General features: G+C 49.4%; 1 protein-coding gene across 1 annotated transcript; it reads right to left on the bottom strand.

Annotated features, from left to right (window-relative positions):
• Positions 1-9,643: 9,643 nt before the first annotated feature.
• On the bottom strand, positions 9,644-11,635 carry LOC123096709 (uncharacterized). The gene is made up of 4 exons (XM_044518470.1): positions 11,455-11,635; positions 10,486-11,366; positions 9,893-10,036; positions 9,644-9,814 (listed from the first exon to the last, which is right to left on the bottom strand). The coding sequence occupies exons 1-4, from the start codon at positions 11,519-11,521 to the stop codon at positions 9,644-9,646; spliced, it is 1,263 nt and encodes a 420-aa protein (XP_044374405.1). The 5' UTR covers positions 11,522-11,635.
• Positions 11,636-15,640: the final 4,005 nt, after the last annotated feature.

A 15,640-nucleotide genomic window follows, 5' to 3' on the forward strand; every position in this document is an offset into this window, starting at 1 on the left:
ATCTCAACCAGAACATGCTGACCAAGCTGAAGGCGGTTTATACCTTGGTAGAAAAACTTTACACCGGGTCACAACGTGCCTTAGCCGTTGTGGCTCTGTCAAACAAAGTTCCCACTCATCTGGCAGATGTACTCAGGCGGCTTGCCGTGCTTCCTCAACGCTTCCAAGAGTTAAGACGAGCTTCTGCAAGAGCCGGAGCCATAGCCGCTCTAAGCCGGGCCAAGGCGTTTCTACCGGAGCTAGACCCGGCTGACATCGCCCTTGGGTATCCTAGCTTGAAGGAAGATGGCACTCCCTTTGACCAGAAAGACTTCGCCGCTTGTGTGAAGAGTGTACGCCCAGTGGCCACTTTGATTGGTAATGATACAGACCTTATCAAATATCAACCGGGCTATGACGCGGAGAATCAGAGGATCCCAACACCTCATTATGAAGCAGTCAGCCTGATTCCTCCGACTCGTAAGCATACCTTCGCCCCTGAAGTTGACCCGGCCGGGTTAATTGATGATGAAGCTCAATTTGAAGCCTTGAGTGGCATTGACTGGAAATCATCAACCTTCCAGGACATGGAAACAGCTGGAGGAGCGGAGAGGGATGAGCCGGAAGCTTCAACCCAACAAGCACCTTTGATTTCTTAGGCGGCTCATGGTTATGTCTCAAAAACAATGCCTCACCTTTTGGACTCGGGGAGTCCTGTAATAGAGTAGGACGAACACTTAATTTTGCCGTGCCATCGTGCACGTGTGTAGCGCTTAACTCTATTTAAACTGCCCTTTTATATTCTTCCGGGTTATGTTTGATCCTCTGCTTTCCTTAAGTTTAAAGAGCTGTCTTTAATTGTCCTGCATAGAAAACAAATCACAAGTCTCTAGGCAGCTTACCGCATGGAGAGTCATATATTTTACATATAACCCGGAATATGAATCAAAGTCATAATAAACCGGCTCTCAATTATATCTTCGAGATAATCATAACGGCATACCTGCGAGCCTTCAAGTACACTTCCGGTTTATGTAACCCAAATAATGAGGTTGAGAACTCAACTCCAGTTCACCAGCACATATAATGCTTATTATGTGCTACCAACATTATTAATCAAGATTAAGTCGGTGGAATAAGAACCACCCTTGAATACTTTTGATATCATCAAAAGAACTGGTTTGCAAACCAAGAGATCTCAAAAATTTAGGGCTTCTGATTCAAATACGACCAGAGAACCGTCCCAAAGGGGTTAAGCTAAGATTCGAATGCGATCATATAGCCCCCAGTGGCTTTGGCGTTGCCGATCAACAGGGTACCGACAGCTATGTTCTCTTTGGTTCGAATACGACCTATGTTTGAACAGGAAGCCCCCAAATGACCTTGAAAGTTGTTTAACGACGCTGATTCGAATATGATCCCCGTCGGTTCTCAAAGGGGGTTGAGCTATGATTCAAATATGATCAAGAAAAACTCCCCAATGAGCTCGGCAATATGCCAATCAAGTGGGTATCGACAGCTATGTTCTCTTTGGTTCGAATACGACCCATGTTTGAACAGGAAGCCCCCAAGTGATCATATTTTTAACGGCTAGATTCGAATACGATCATAAGCCGGACCAACCTCCAAGTGACCATGTAACATTACAATGAAAATAACAATGATACATTTACCTTTGGAGGAAAAAGGACAGAGGTCATGCTTTATTATTTATCACAATATATACGTGGCTATAGAAATATGTACATTATGAGAGCCGGTGGCTCAAGTGTAATAAGGCCGAAGCTGAGCTATGTTCCACGGCCGGCGGGTCTCCTCCTCCGACTTACGTGAATCTTTGTGCTCCTGAACATCGATAAGGTAGTATGACCCGTTGTGCAAGTTCTTACTGACCACAAAGGGCCCTTCCCAAGGTGGGGATAGCTTGTGTGCATCTGTTTGATCCTGGATGAGCCGGAGCACCAAATCACCTTCCTGAAAGACCCTGGACTTAACCCGGCGGCTGTGATAGCGGCGCGGGTCTTGTTGGTAAATCGCCGAGCGAGCTGCTGCTACATCACGTTCTTCGTCCAACAAGTAAAGAGCATCTTGACGCGCCTGCTCATTATCCGCCTCGACATAAGCCGCCACTCGAGGCGAGTCATGACGGATGTCGCTAGGGAGGACCACCTCAGCTCCGTAAACCATGAAGAAAGGTGTGTAACACGTAGACCTGTTAGGAGTAGTATTGATGCTCCATAATACAGAAGATAATTCCTCCACCCAACAACCCGGCGTCCGTTGCAAAGGGACCAAAAGCCGGGGCTTGATGCCCTTCAAGATTTCCTGATTGGCTCTCTCAGCTTGACCATTGGATTTAGGGTGAGCCACTGATGAAACATCAAGCCGAATATGCTCTCGTTGACAAAAATCCGCCATGGCGCCTTTAGATAGATTGGTACCATTGTCAGTTATAATGTTGTGTGAAAAACCAAAGCAAAATATCACCTTTTTCTTGAACTGAACCGCCGTGGCTGCGTCACACTTACTAACTGGCTCTGCCTCAACCCACTTCGTGAACTTGTCAACCGCCACCAAAAGGTGGGTCTTCTTATCTTTGGACCTTTTGAAAGGCCCAACCATATCAAGCCCCCAGACTGCAAACGGCCAAGTGATTGGAATCATCCTCAACTCTTGAGCCGGCACGTGAGCCCGTCTTGAGAACTTCTGACAACCGTCACATTTACTGACCAAGTCCTCTGCATCAGCATGAGCCGTCAGCCAATAAAAACCATGACGAAAAGCCTTGGCCACAAGGGATTTTGAGTCGGCATGATGGCCACAATCCCCCTCGTGAATCTCACGTAAAATTTCTTGACCTTCCTCAGAGGAAACACAACGCTGAAAAGCTCCAGTGACACTGCGATGATGTAGCTCGCCATTGACAATTATCATTGACATAGACCGCCGGGTTATTTGTCTGGCCAAAGTTTCATCCTCAGGCAATTCTCCCCGGGTCATGTAAGCCAAGTATGGCACTGTCCAATCTGGGATAACGTGGAGAGCCGCCACCAACTGTGCTTCTGGGTCAGGAACAGCCAAGTCTTCCTCTGTAGGTAACTTGACAGAAGGGTTATGCAGAGTATCCAAGAAAGTATTAGGCGGCACCGGCTTTCGCTGAGAGCCTAACTGGCTTAATGCATCAGCCGCCTCGTTCTTTCTGCGATCGATGTGCTCTACTTGGTAACCCTGAAAATGTCCAGCAATGGCATCAACTTCGCGGCGATAAGCCGCCATGAGGGGGTCCTTGGAATCCCACTTGCCTGACACTTGTTGGGCCACCAAATCTGAGTCGCCAAAGCACCTTACCCGGCTTAAGCTCATCTCCTTAGCCATCTGAAGACCATGGAGCAAGGCCTCGTACTCAGCTGCATTGTTAGTACAGGGAAACATCAACCGTAGTACATAACAAAACTTTCACCTCGAGGGGAAGCTAACACAACTCCAGCCCCCGAGCCCTCCAATTGCCTGGATCCGTCAAAGTGAATAGTCCAGTATGTATTATCCGGTTTCTCTTCAGGCACCTGCAGCTCTGTCCAATCGTTGATGAAATCCACCAATGCTTGAGATTTGATAGCAGTGCGTGGCACGTACTTTAGACCATGAGGCCCGAGTTCTATGGCCCACTTAGCAACTCTTCCTGTGGCTTCTCTGTTTTGGATGCTATCTCCTAGGGGAGCAGAACTAACCACAGTGATAGGGTGGCCTTGGAAATAATGCTTAAGCTTCCGGCTTGCCATGAACACCCCATAAACAAGTTTCTGCCAATGTGGATACCGTTGCTTAGACTCAATAAGTACTTCACTGACGTAGTAAACCGGCCGCTGAACCGGATGTTCCTTACCCGCCTCCTTACGCTCCACCACCATAGCCACACTGACGGCTCGTGTGTTAGCGGCTACATAGAACAACAAGGGCTCCTTATCGATAGGAGCAGCAAGGACTGGCGGCTCAGCCAGCTGTCTTTTCAAATCCTCAAAAGCAGCATTAGCAGCATCATTCCAGACAAAGTCATTTGTTTTCTTCATCATCTGATATAGTGGCATGGCCTTTTCACCTAACCGGCTTATAAACCGACTCAAAGCAGCGATGCGACCCGCCAGACGCTGGACGTCATTTATGCACGCCGGCTTAGCCAGAGAGGTGATTGCCTTGATCTTCTCCGGGTTAGCTTCAATGCCTCTGTGAGAAACCAGAAAACCCAAGAGCTTGCCTGCAGGAACACCAAAAACACACTTGGCCGGGTTAAGCATCATCTTGTAGACCCGGAGATTATCAAAGGTCTCTCTCAGATCATCTATCAAGGTCTCCTTCTCTCTGGATTTGACCACGATATCATCCACATAGGCATGAACGTTGTGCCCAATCTGATTATGAAGACAATTCTGCACGCAACGCTGGTAAGTCGCCTGTCCGCTCTTGAGCCCAAAAGGCATAGACACATAACAGAAGGCTCCAAAGGGTGTAATGAACGCCGTCTTCTCTTGGTCCTTAACAGCCATTTTGATCTGATGGTAACCAGAGTACGCATCCAAAAAACTCAAACGCTCACAACCTGCCATAGCATCAATAATTTGATCAATACGGGGGAGAGCAAAAGGATCAGCCGGACAAGCCTTGTTTAAATCCGTATAGTCCACACACATACGCCAGGTGCCATTCTTCTTGAGCACGAGCACCGGGTTAGCTAACCATTCTGGATGAAAGACTTCCACGATAAACCCGGCCGCCAAGAGCCGGGCTACCTCCTCACCAATGGATTTCCGCCTCTCCTCATTAAACCGCCGGAAGAATTGCCTGACTAGCTTAAATTTCGGATCAATATTGAGAGTGTGCTCAGCGAGTTCTCTTGGTACACCCGGCATGTCAGAAGGTTTCCATGCAAAGATGTCCCTGTTTTCACGGATGAACTCGACGAGCGCGCCTTCCTATTTCGGATCCAGATTGGCACTGATGCTGAACTGCTTAGATGAGTCACCTGGAACAAAGTCAACAAGTTTAGTCTCATCGGCCGACTTAAATTTCATTACCGGCTCATGCTCCGTGGTTGGCTTTTTCAAAGACGTCATATCTGCCGGGTCAACATTATCCTTGTAAAACTTCAACTCCTCTGTTGCACAAACAGATTCAGCGTAAGCAGCGTCACCTTCCTCACACTCCAAGGCTATCTTTCGGCTGCCATGAACCGTAATGGTCCCATTGTGACCCGGCATCTTGAGCTGCAAATACACGTAACACGGCCGTGCCATGAACTTGGCGTAAGCCGGCCGCCCAAATAAAGCATGGTACGGGCTTCTTATTTTAACCACCTCAAAAGTCTGTTTTTCCGCCCTGTAGTTGTACTCATCTCCAAAGGCTACTTCCAGCTCGATCTTACCGACTGGATATGCCGACTTACCGGGCACCACCCCATGGAAAACAGTGTTGGACTGGCTGAGGTTTTTATCAGTTAATCCCATACGACGGAAGGTCTCATAATAGAGGATGTTGATGCTACTGCCTCCGTCCATGAGCACTTTAGTGAATTTGTACCCCCCAACCTGAGGAGCCACCACCAAGGCCAGGTGACCCAGATTATCAACCCGGGGAGGGTGATCTTCCCTACTCCATACAATAGGTTGCTCAGACCATCTTAAATAGTGTGGAACCGTCAGCTCAACAGCATTTACAGCCCTCTTATGAAGCTTCTGGTCTCGCTTGCACAGACTGGTAGTAAACACATGATACTGTCCAACATTGAGCTGCTTTGGATTGGTCTGGTATCCCCCCTGCTGCTGCTGCTGATGATTACCCTGGCCAGATTGTTGATTAAATCCTCCTTGAAAATTCTGAGAATTGGAATTAGAGCCGCCGCCCGGGCCATGAAAGCCACTGGTGCCTGAGCCGCCGCCCTGCCCATTGTTGCCATTAAAAGCGTTGGAATTTTTGAAGGCTTTCATGATTGCGCAGTCTTTCCATAGATGAGTGGCCGGCTTCTCCCTAGAGCCATGCCTTGGACAGGGCTCATTCAACAATTGCTCAAGCGTCAGGTCTGACCCGCCGGCTCGGGGAGGTGGTCTCCCCTTACGTCGGTGGTTGTTACCCTGCGCATTGGTGTTGGCCACAAACCCCATACTGCCATCAGCCTTACGTTTGTTACCTCCCTGGTTCACCGGGTTATGCTGAGGGCCCTTGCCGTTGCCATTCTTCTTTCTCTTCCCTGTCCTTTCATCATCAGAAGCAGGATCCTTGGTACTATCAGAGTCGGCGTACTTGACCAGAGCCGCCATCAGCGTACCCATATCATTGCAATCGCGCTTGAGCCGCCCGAGCTTCATCTTCAGGGGCGCAAAACGACAATTTTGCTCCAACATTAAGACTGCAGAGCCGGCATCCATCTTATCAGACGAATGTATTATCTCTTTGACCCGGCGAACCCAATGGGTTGTAGACTCGCCCTCTTGCTGCTTGCAGTTAGTCAAATCCACAATTGACATAGATTGCCTACATGTATCTTTGAAGTTTTGGATGAACCGAGCTTTTAGCTCTGCCCATGACCCGATAGAATTAGGCGGCAGTCCTTTCAACCAAGTGCGGACAGTCCCATCCAACATCATGGTGAAGTATTTGGCCATTGCCGCTTCGTGACCTCCAGCAACTCCATAGCCATCTCGTAGCTCTCGATCCATGCTCCGGGTTGTAAATCGGCCGTGTAATTAGGTACCTTCCTAGGTCCTTTGAAATCCTTGGGTAGACGTTCATTATGGAGAGCCGGCACCAGACAAGGGACACCTCCGGTCCTCGTAGGTACGCCCGCCTCGATAGAAGCCGTCAGATAAACCGGGAGGGGCTGGTAAGCTGTCAGCTGAGCCGCCTGCTCCGCCTCTTGTCGTGCTCTGTCTTGGTCTACCGCGTTAAAGGCTCCATTATGTGCCGGGCCGTGGCCAGCTGGCAAGTCACGGCGCCGGACGTTGCTTGAGCCGGCCGCTGAAACCATGTGTCTGCTATAACTTGGGCTCCGGTTTGGATGAGGGGTTGAATGAATCCTGTCCCGGCTATATGAATATGCCTCCTGTTGCGCCAGAGCCGTCTGAAGAATTTCTCTGACCCGGCGGGTTTCGACCGCCGTCGGAGAGTCGCCCTCGACTGGGAGAGCCGCCAGCCGCGCCGCTGCGGCGATCATGTTTTCCAACGGGTTGGCATAATGACCCGGTGGTATAGGCACGTATTGAGGCGGGGCAGTGTTCACACGGGGAGGCCCCATCACTTGCGGTTGAATCGGTGTTCCAGCCCGGGTGCCGTGATTTCTAGCGGGTTACTGGGCCCTGCACCAGGTGTGTTGAAGAGGTTTCGAGGATCGTAAACCGGAGGGAGTCGAGATTGAGCCTTCTGATGCCTCCTTCTCATGATCTCATTGGATGCGTTCTGATCCATCGTGAGCCGGAAAGACTGCGCCTGAATCAGCTGAGTCTGGGCGTCGAGAGCCGCCCGCTCTGCAGCCATCCTGATCCCTTCCGCTGCCAGATCTTCCTTGGCTCTTGCTACATCCAGCTTTAACTGTGCCACCTCTGCATCATGTTGAGCTTGATCCGCTGGGGCGACCGTAGCGGTTAACAGGGCCGTCATCTTGTCCGTGAGATCCATCAGCACCTGAGCCGGCGAGTGCACAGGGCCTCCTGCCCCAGCGGCGGAGTTTTGGACAGGTTGTGTGCCGGCCATGAAGATTCCAACCCGGCTCGGCGGCTCAAAGGGGTCCGGAATACTGTCGCCATCGGAACAACCCCTGAGCCTGCCATCTTGAAGTTGATATAACGAGTCGGTCTCGACTCACCGTCGGAGCGGGTGGCCGTCTCCTCGCCAGATCCAGATCCTTCAGAGAGTTCTCCATGGACACATCCCACGAAAGCACGCTTCAAGGCCAGCAGAGTCCGGGCGGGTCTTGCACGCTGAGCCGTCTCGACGGGGTCGGTGCAGATGTCCGGCTCAGGGCCCGGCTCACCAATCTTGCCAATGAAAACGTGGATTCCGCCGAAGGGGACCCGGTACCTGTACTCAATTGAGCCGGCGTCGGGGCCCCAGCCTGCGTCGTCGATGTAGAGCTTGCCGCGACGACTCTTGGTCATCCGGCCCACAGCGTATCCCTTGAGCCCTTCGAAGCTGCCCTTCAAGAACTCAAATCCACTGTGCGCTGGCCCCACGGTGGGCGCCAACTGTCGTGGAATTGTCACGGCAGATGTCCTCGTGTAAGGACTTAGTCGTGGAGCCATCGCAACTAGGAAGCTTAAAGGGGTTAAACGGGACAATGGACACGAGGATTATACTGGTTCGGCCCCTTACGCTGAAGGTAAAAGCCTACTCCAGTTGAGGTGGTATTGCTTAGGGTTTCGATGACCAGGAGCTAAACCGCTCTGCTTGGCTATCGATCTGATCTTACTTGTCCTGAACCGCCGCCAGGTCGTCCCTTTATATAGAAAGGTTAACGCACAGCGGCTCTTAAGTTTCGTCCGGCTCATAAACTGTGTCCGGCTTGGACTCTTAACTATTCTTGCCTTACACTACAAGTCATGCCACAACGGCGGTTTACCACTACGGGCCTTAAGTCGCCTCTGGGCCTTAGACCTATTACTAAACCGCCATCCTTAACCTGTCCTTGGGCTTCTAAATGAAGAGCTGTCACAACGTAACCCGACCCATCTCGGGCGGGTTACACCAGTATCTATATCCGAACACTACTCTTCTTTGCTAGTCTCCAAAGCTCGATCTCATCGATGACACGCTGGCGCACCTGCGAGGTGACATTATTAAAGATGCGGGCATTTCTCTCTTTCCATGTGTTCCACTTCCACCACACGAGCTGCACCAGGGAGCTCCATGCTCTGCGTTGAACGGCATTTCTACTGTTCTCCCACCACTGCAGCAGTGAGTCCGTGGATGGCAACGGCCCAATGGCCACTGGCAAGTTACAGAACTGCAGCACCCGTGCCCAAAGGTCCCTGGAAAAGGGGCATGAGGCCAGCAGGTGCGTCGCATCTTCAGGGGCGCTGTTGCATAATTGGCAGACTGGGTTGTGTGGCCAGCCCCTCTTCGCCAGATTGTCCGCCGTGAGGACGCGCCCGAGGACAGCCATCCAAGAGTAAATCTTGCACTTCAACTCCGCGTCGGATCTCCAAATGATATGCCTGAAGCTAGTCCTTTGCGAGCCTTCGAATTGGATGGCATAAGCAGATGCAGATGAGAATTCCCCGTTTGCCGTCCATCTCCATGTAATGGTGTCCGGTACTGCAGTCAGTGTGGTGCCCTGTATCCTCTCCCAAAGGATGGTGAAATCTTGGACGGCCTGTGGCAATAGGATCCGGCGGAAATGACGCGTCCATCGGCCTTCAGCAAGGGCTTCCGCCACTGATAGCTTCCTTCTAGTGCAATGGCTGAAAAGCTCCGGGAAAACAAAGCACAGAGCCTCACTGAACATCTTCAAGAAACTCTACTCAGACGCCTATTTATACAATGCTGTATAACATCTGCCATCAAAAGAAGGGAGGGTATTTCTAGTTCATCGATGAGTGTTTATTCACTGAATACTATCAATACAAAAAATGAGTTCTTGCATAAATAGAGAAGGATGAAGAGTACTGCTAGTTCACTTACGTTATGTTGGTCTGCTAGTTTCCTCGATGTTAATTTGTATTTGAAATGGATTGAATATCTTCAAAATTTTGTAAACTCTGTTATCAACCATCATACATTTGATCTCAACTACTTTAAGGCATCCAGATATTGTGCGCAGTTGCTCCACTGCATTGTAACTTTCCTGCGATCCCTACAGTCAACAAAAAAAGTATCAATCAGACAAAAAACTTTAACTGCACGGAAAACCTACTCGGTAGTTATATATTACCTCATTAAGTTGAAGAGTGAGCTTCTCTAGAACTGGAGAGTGCTCAAGAATGCAAATTAATGCAGACAAGTCATCTGCCACACACCACTCATTTAGCGACAGACTCTTTAACTTGCTAAATGTTGGGCATCTCAAAACAGTAAACTGTATCAAGTACAGAGTAAATTCAGTTAATGAAAATTATCACATGTTAGTAAATAATGTAAGGTGAGTACTAGTCGGAGTTCAAAAAAGGAAAATATATACAATGTCAAGCTTACATTGCTTCCCCATTAATTGCATCATCTGTTAGTGAACTTATTGTTCATATTACATTTATCAAAATGAAATAGGTAGGATTCCTCGTAAAAACAAGAACATAGATAGTGGATTTGCTAGCTACGTATGCAGGTCGTGGTTTAGTGAAGAAAATTACGGGCCTTCTAGAAGAACAACTGCTTGGCTAAGAAATTAGAACATTGGTGGATTTGTGTGTGAATATCTTCCAGGTGATCCAAGTGTGAATTCTTGTTGTCTATTTATTACAGGGGCAGGGATCCATCAAAGAGAAATAATGAAGGGAAAGTGAGACTTGAGATGGCCTGTGTGCGTACCTTCACATTAGGAGCTGTTAACTCCAGATGCGTAGCACTCGAGAAACTTCCTAGCTCCAGTAAGTGGAATTTTATGCGTCCCTCACATACACCACAAGAGCGCGAAGCAACACGGCATTTGCAATTCAAAGGCCAGCTGTAGCCAAGCCTGACACATGCAGTTTCTAGCAATGGCATACACTCAAGCCAAGGAGTTGTAATAAGAATATCATCCAGTTTCAGGGAAACAATATTGGGAGCAGAAATACAAGTTGGGGAGCCCGTTGGAAACAACCAGCATTCCTGAATCTTGAGACACTTCAAGGATGGGGACGAGAGCTTGTTAGCATAGATCTGAGAGCAAGAGATCACTAGATCCTCCAGCGCCGTGCAGCTTGAGAAATCAAGAAGCGTGCATTCTGCGGGCACTGTTACATGGCGAAGCTCCAACCTCGCCAAGTGCCTGGAAACGAGAGGCTGCCCATATATTGTTTTGTGTAGGCTGACTGTGAGAGCTCGAACCTGACACTCGGACACGGCGTGTCGAATCAGGCTGTTGAATTCGCCGTGGAGCTGCCAGAATTCCTTGACGTCGATGACACATTCATCGAGAGGTGTATGGAGATCGAGCAACAGGCGGCCTACTAACCTCTTCAGCCCAGCAACAGTCACCGACCCGGCAACCGGTGTGAAGCGGAGGCTGTGCATGGACGTCCAATGGCTGCGCCAGCCCCGGGCGAGCGCGCTCGTCTGCACGGCGTCTCGCGCCGGCAGGAAGCCGATCACGTGGCGGATGTCGTCGTCCGGGAGGGCGCTGAGGCCGTCCGGGCCGCTCGACGTCCACTGGGTTTTGCTCTTTCTCCACAGAAGCGTTCGGTCGAGCATCTGGCGGGCGTACAAGTCTGCGCGTTTGCACGACGCGAGGTGAATACTACGAGTGGAGAAAACAACGAACATACGCAAAGAATACATCACGGCGCGTCGACTCACCTTCCGGCGACACCACCTGGCGGCGGCGGATGATGATCATTGTAGAAGGATCACAAGACGAAGCCATGCTCTATCCGTAACAATGGGATCTCCAACTGCTCACGTTAAGTTTGTTTCTGTATTGATGAAGGGAATTTGGTATTGCCCTAAACCCTAATCAATGACGGAAGATCAATTCGGCCCTCTTAGTTTGACTTTTTTTTACGGCAGATCAATGATATAATTTGCGACTTTTGCGACTAACTGCACTTTCTGCACTTTATATGGCGCCATCGATCAACGGTTCAACCGAACCCACCACCTCTCTAGTTTTGGCAGGAGCCTTATGGTCCAGTTTATGATCAAAATTTGACACAGAGTATAATGGGGCCAATAAATCAGGACGGAGGTAGTACTATTTACTACGAGGATGATGGTACCTTCAGCTCACCAAAAGACAAATTTCGGCTTGATGCTTCGATGTTTTATAGAGACGGAATATTTTTTCGGTGGAGAAGACGTTTCCCTCCATAGAGAGTGAGGTATACCTTACGTGTTGTATATTTTTCTATTTCTTTACGTGCGTTTCATCATAATCTAAGCATATTATCGACATTAATCTCCACCGAGACGCATGATGGGAAGGAGAAGGGGGGGGGCTCAATGCCACCCTCCTCCATAACGACCTACAACACCTCGGCACAAAGCTCAATGGTGTCGACTCCTTGTCGCGACGGACTGCACTGCATTAACGATCTTCTTCGCTACGAACCAGCGGCTACATAGAACTTCACGAGATTAAAAGCTATGAATCATATTTTTCGCCTTGATTGTTTTTTCTTGTGAAATTCTATGTATAATTTTGCCTGATCACCATAGTAACCGCTATTATAACGATTTTTGTCAAAAAGATCATTCTAGCAGTCACCATCTTATCAGGAGATCATCATACTTTATGAAGGGCGCTGCATATCTTGCCTCCCAGTCACTATATATGGAGTCTCGGGCTGCCTTTTGTAGCGTACGGTGTGAAGGAAACTTTCGGTGACCCTCCCTTGGGATAGCAAAGAGGTTTGGGGAAAGAATGTTCCATTGATGAGTTGATCACACTACTAGGAGGAAGCAAATATGAAGAATCTGAGTTTGCATGTTTCCTCTCAAGCGTCCATAATTTTTTGGAGTGTACTCCATAGTTATTATGAAGGTTGCGCTTTTAACGACTCGGCTAGAGTTGCTCTTAGGTATAGTAGGAACCGTAAAAAAAGGTATAGTAGGAGAGAATGAATGTCAGTAGCAGAGCTTCTAAAAATATAAAATATACGATTTGGCCCAGGTTGGCCAACATACCTGACCATGATAAATTAGATGTGGCGGGCCGCTGTTCATTATTAAGAGATACAATGTACTCCCTCTCTAAGCTGCCAACATACCTGACCATGATAAATTAGATGTGGCGGGTCGCTGTTCATTATTAAGAGGTACAATGTACTCCCTCTCTAAACTAATATAAGAGCATATGGAGGGAGTACTTATGTTTGAAGAGTAAATAATAAAATTTATATAAAATGCATGAACATTTTTTTCCAAAAAGTGGTGATACCGCTGACCCTTTTGTAGTGCAGATAAAATCTTTAGGCCTCTTCGCAGGAATTTCATAAAAAAATTAAAGGATAGGATTTTTATAAGATTTTTTCTTTTAGAGGCCTTTGGTTCATAGGAATGGATTCCTATTCCTATATAGGATTGGTTCCTATCCTTCACATTTTATAAAAAAAATAAAAATAAGCCTAGACTTAATGAAAAAATTCCTTTGTGTTAACTAAATGACATCTCGCTTCTTATTCTTACTCGTAGGATTTGAGATACATGTCATCTCATTTCCTACAAAATTCTTATTCCTACGATAATCCTATCCTATGTGTTAGAGTAGTCATTATGGTATACGACTTCTAGTCCAAGTCAGTTTTGTACCCCTACCCCAAGTCGGTTTGTACCCTCTTATATACTCTTGTATGCCGCACCAAATCATCAATAAGCAACAGTTTTATTCAGCTTTCATGGTATCAGATACCGGTCCCAGGGTTTAGGGTATGGCTCCGCCAACGCCACCGCCACCGCCGCCACCGCCGCCCGGCTACTTCGAGCGCCGGGCCGCACTCATCGCCAAGGCTGCCAACGCCGCGGCCGCTTCTCTCTCGGCCCTCACCATAGCTCCACAAAACTACCCTGCACCCATCCTCGCCGCACCAATATCTCTTGCTGACACAATCTCCGACGTCAGCCCCTACATCCCCATAGTTCTTGATCTCGCCGCCCACAACTACTACCATTGGAGACATCTCTTCGATCTCCACCTCGGCCGCTGCAACCTGCGCTCGCATGTCGCCGCCAACTGTCTTCCCCGCCCCGACGGTCCGCAATGGTTGAAAGACGATCTCGCGATCGTCCAGTGGTTCTACACCCGCATCACCACCGAGATCTTCAACATGCTCGATCACGACGGCGCCACCGCTGCCAACATCTGGCACTCCCTCCGTCAGCTCTTCCAAAGCAACACCGACGCTCGGAAAAACGCTCTCCACACCGAGCTTCGCAATATGGTGCAAGGAGACGCCCCGGTGAACCTGTTCTGCCAGCGCGTTAAGATCATTGGTGATGAGCTCCGCGAACTCGGCGATACAGTTAGCGACTCACAGCTAATCAATATCGTCGTCGTCGGCCTCAGCGAAGACTTTGACAAGCAAGCCTCGTTCATACCGATGATACGGCCCCCTCCTACCTTCGCTGAAGTTCGTTCCTTGCTACAACTCGCGACGGAAACACAAGCTCGCAAGGACTCTCGCCCCAAGGTCTTTCATGCTGCGGCTCGTCCTCCTCTGTCGTCTACACCAGAGCCGCCTTCCAGGCCAGCTCCTGCCGCCGGGTCGTCCGCATCGTCATCTGTTCAACCGCCCCCAGGCTGGCGTCCTAGTCCGAACTACCGCGGCAAAAACCCTATCTACAGGCCGCCGTCGACTCGTTCGGTTCCGCCTACGACATCACCAGCACCGAGTCCTGCACCACCCACCAGTGCTCCATCTGCGGTTGCATGGCGGCCTCCTCATGATCCTTGGACGGGGCTTGTTCAAGCATGGCCCATGCCCTGGTCCGCTCCGTCCACCCTCGGTGCTCCGCCGGCATACTCAGGTGCCTGGCAACCCGGCCTTCGGCCGCCTACTGGTGCTCCCGGGGTTCTCAACCCCCGACAGCCGGCCAATGCCTATCACGCCGCCCCGACGTATGCTCCTTATGGTCATTACAGCACCGACGGCGGCGCCTACTACACACCTCAGCCGGCCCTGCTCCCGACGCCACCCCCACCACAGCCGGCCAATGCCTACTACACTCCCTAGCCGGCCCTACTGCCTTCACCTGTATCCGCCGGCACTGCTTCCGACGCCACCCTCACCTGCGACGCCGAGCTGGGATCAAGCTGCCTTTCTCCAGGCCATGAATAACTTTGCTGCACAAGGAAACTCAGGTACGGATTGGATCTTTGATTCAGGGGCCTCTAGTCATATGTCTGCATCTAGTAATTGGTTATCTTCTTGCACTAAATCTCCTTTCCCTCCCATTATCCTTGGAGATGGATCATCTATTCCTATATATTGTGTTGGTCAGGCTCAACTTCCCTCTTCCACCAAACCTCTTTTACTTCGCGATGTTCTAGTTGCACCCGCCCTCATTAAAAATCTTATCTCTGTTCGCCAATTTACTTGCGACAATCTAGTTTCGGCTGAATTTGCCCCTTTTGGTTTATCTGTGAAGGATTACCTGACCAAGGCCGAGATCGCTCGCTTCAATAGCTCCGGTGATCTTTATTCTCTTAATGGAGTTCCTGCCGCCACCCTGTCACACCCAATATGCGATACTATCCTAAAGAGACTCGAAGGCCCCACCAAGGATAGAACCGCATATTGAAACGCTTTGGCAACATGGATATCATTACATCAACATTACATAATATTTGGGGATACATACAAGGCATACAAATGCCGCAAGAATACATCAATACATCAATACATAAGAACAACATCCGACTACGGATGAAACATAAACAGAAACTCAAACGACATCCACCCTGCTAGCCCAGGCTGCCGACCTGGAACCTATCCCCTGATCGAAGAAGAAGCAGAAGAAGAACTCCAAAACAAGTAAACATCGCTCT

The sequence above is a fragment of the Triticum aestivum genome, chromosome 4D (assembly GCF_018294505.1).
Source record: "Triticum aestivum cultivar Chinese Spring chromosome 4D, IWGSC CS RefSeq v2.1, whole genome shotgun sequence".
In the NCBI taxonomy this organism is placed as follows: domain Eukaryota; kingdom Viridiplantae; phylum Streptophyta; class Magnoliopsida; order Poales; family Poaceae; genus Triticum; species Triticum aestivum.

What these genes read in the sequence shown, in the direction of transcription:
- LOC123096709 (XM_044518470.1), bottom strand. Translation starts at nt 11,521, where the DNA reads ATGGCTTCGTCTTGTGATCCTTCTACAATGATCATCATCCGCCGCCGC. An exon ending in TAACAGCTCCTAATGTGAAG is followed by an intron (nt 10,037 to 10,485) that starts GTACGCACACAG and finishes TACTTGATACAG; the next exon opens with TTTACTGTTTTGAGATGCCC. An exon ending in TCACTCTTCAACTTAATGAG is followed by an intron (nt 9,815 to 9,892) that starts GTAATATATAAC and finishes TGTTGACTGTAG; the next exon opens with GGATCGCAGGAAAGTTACAA.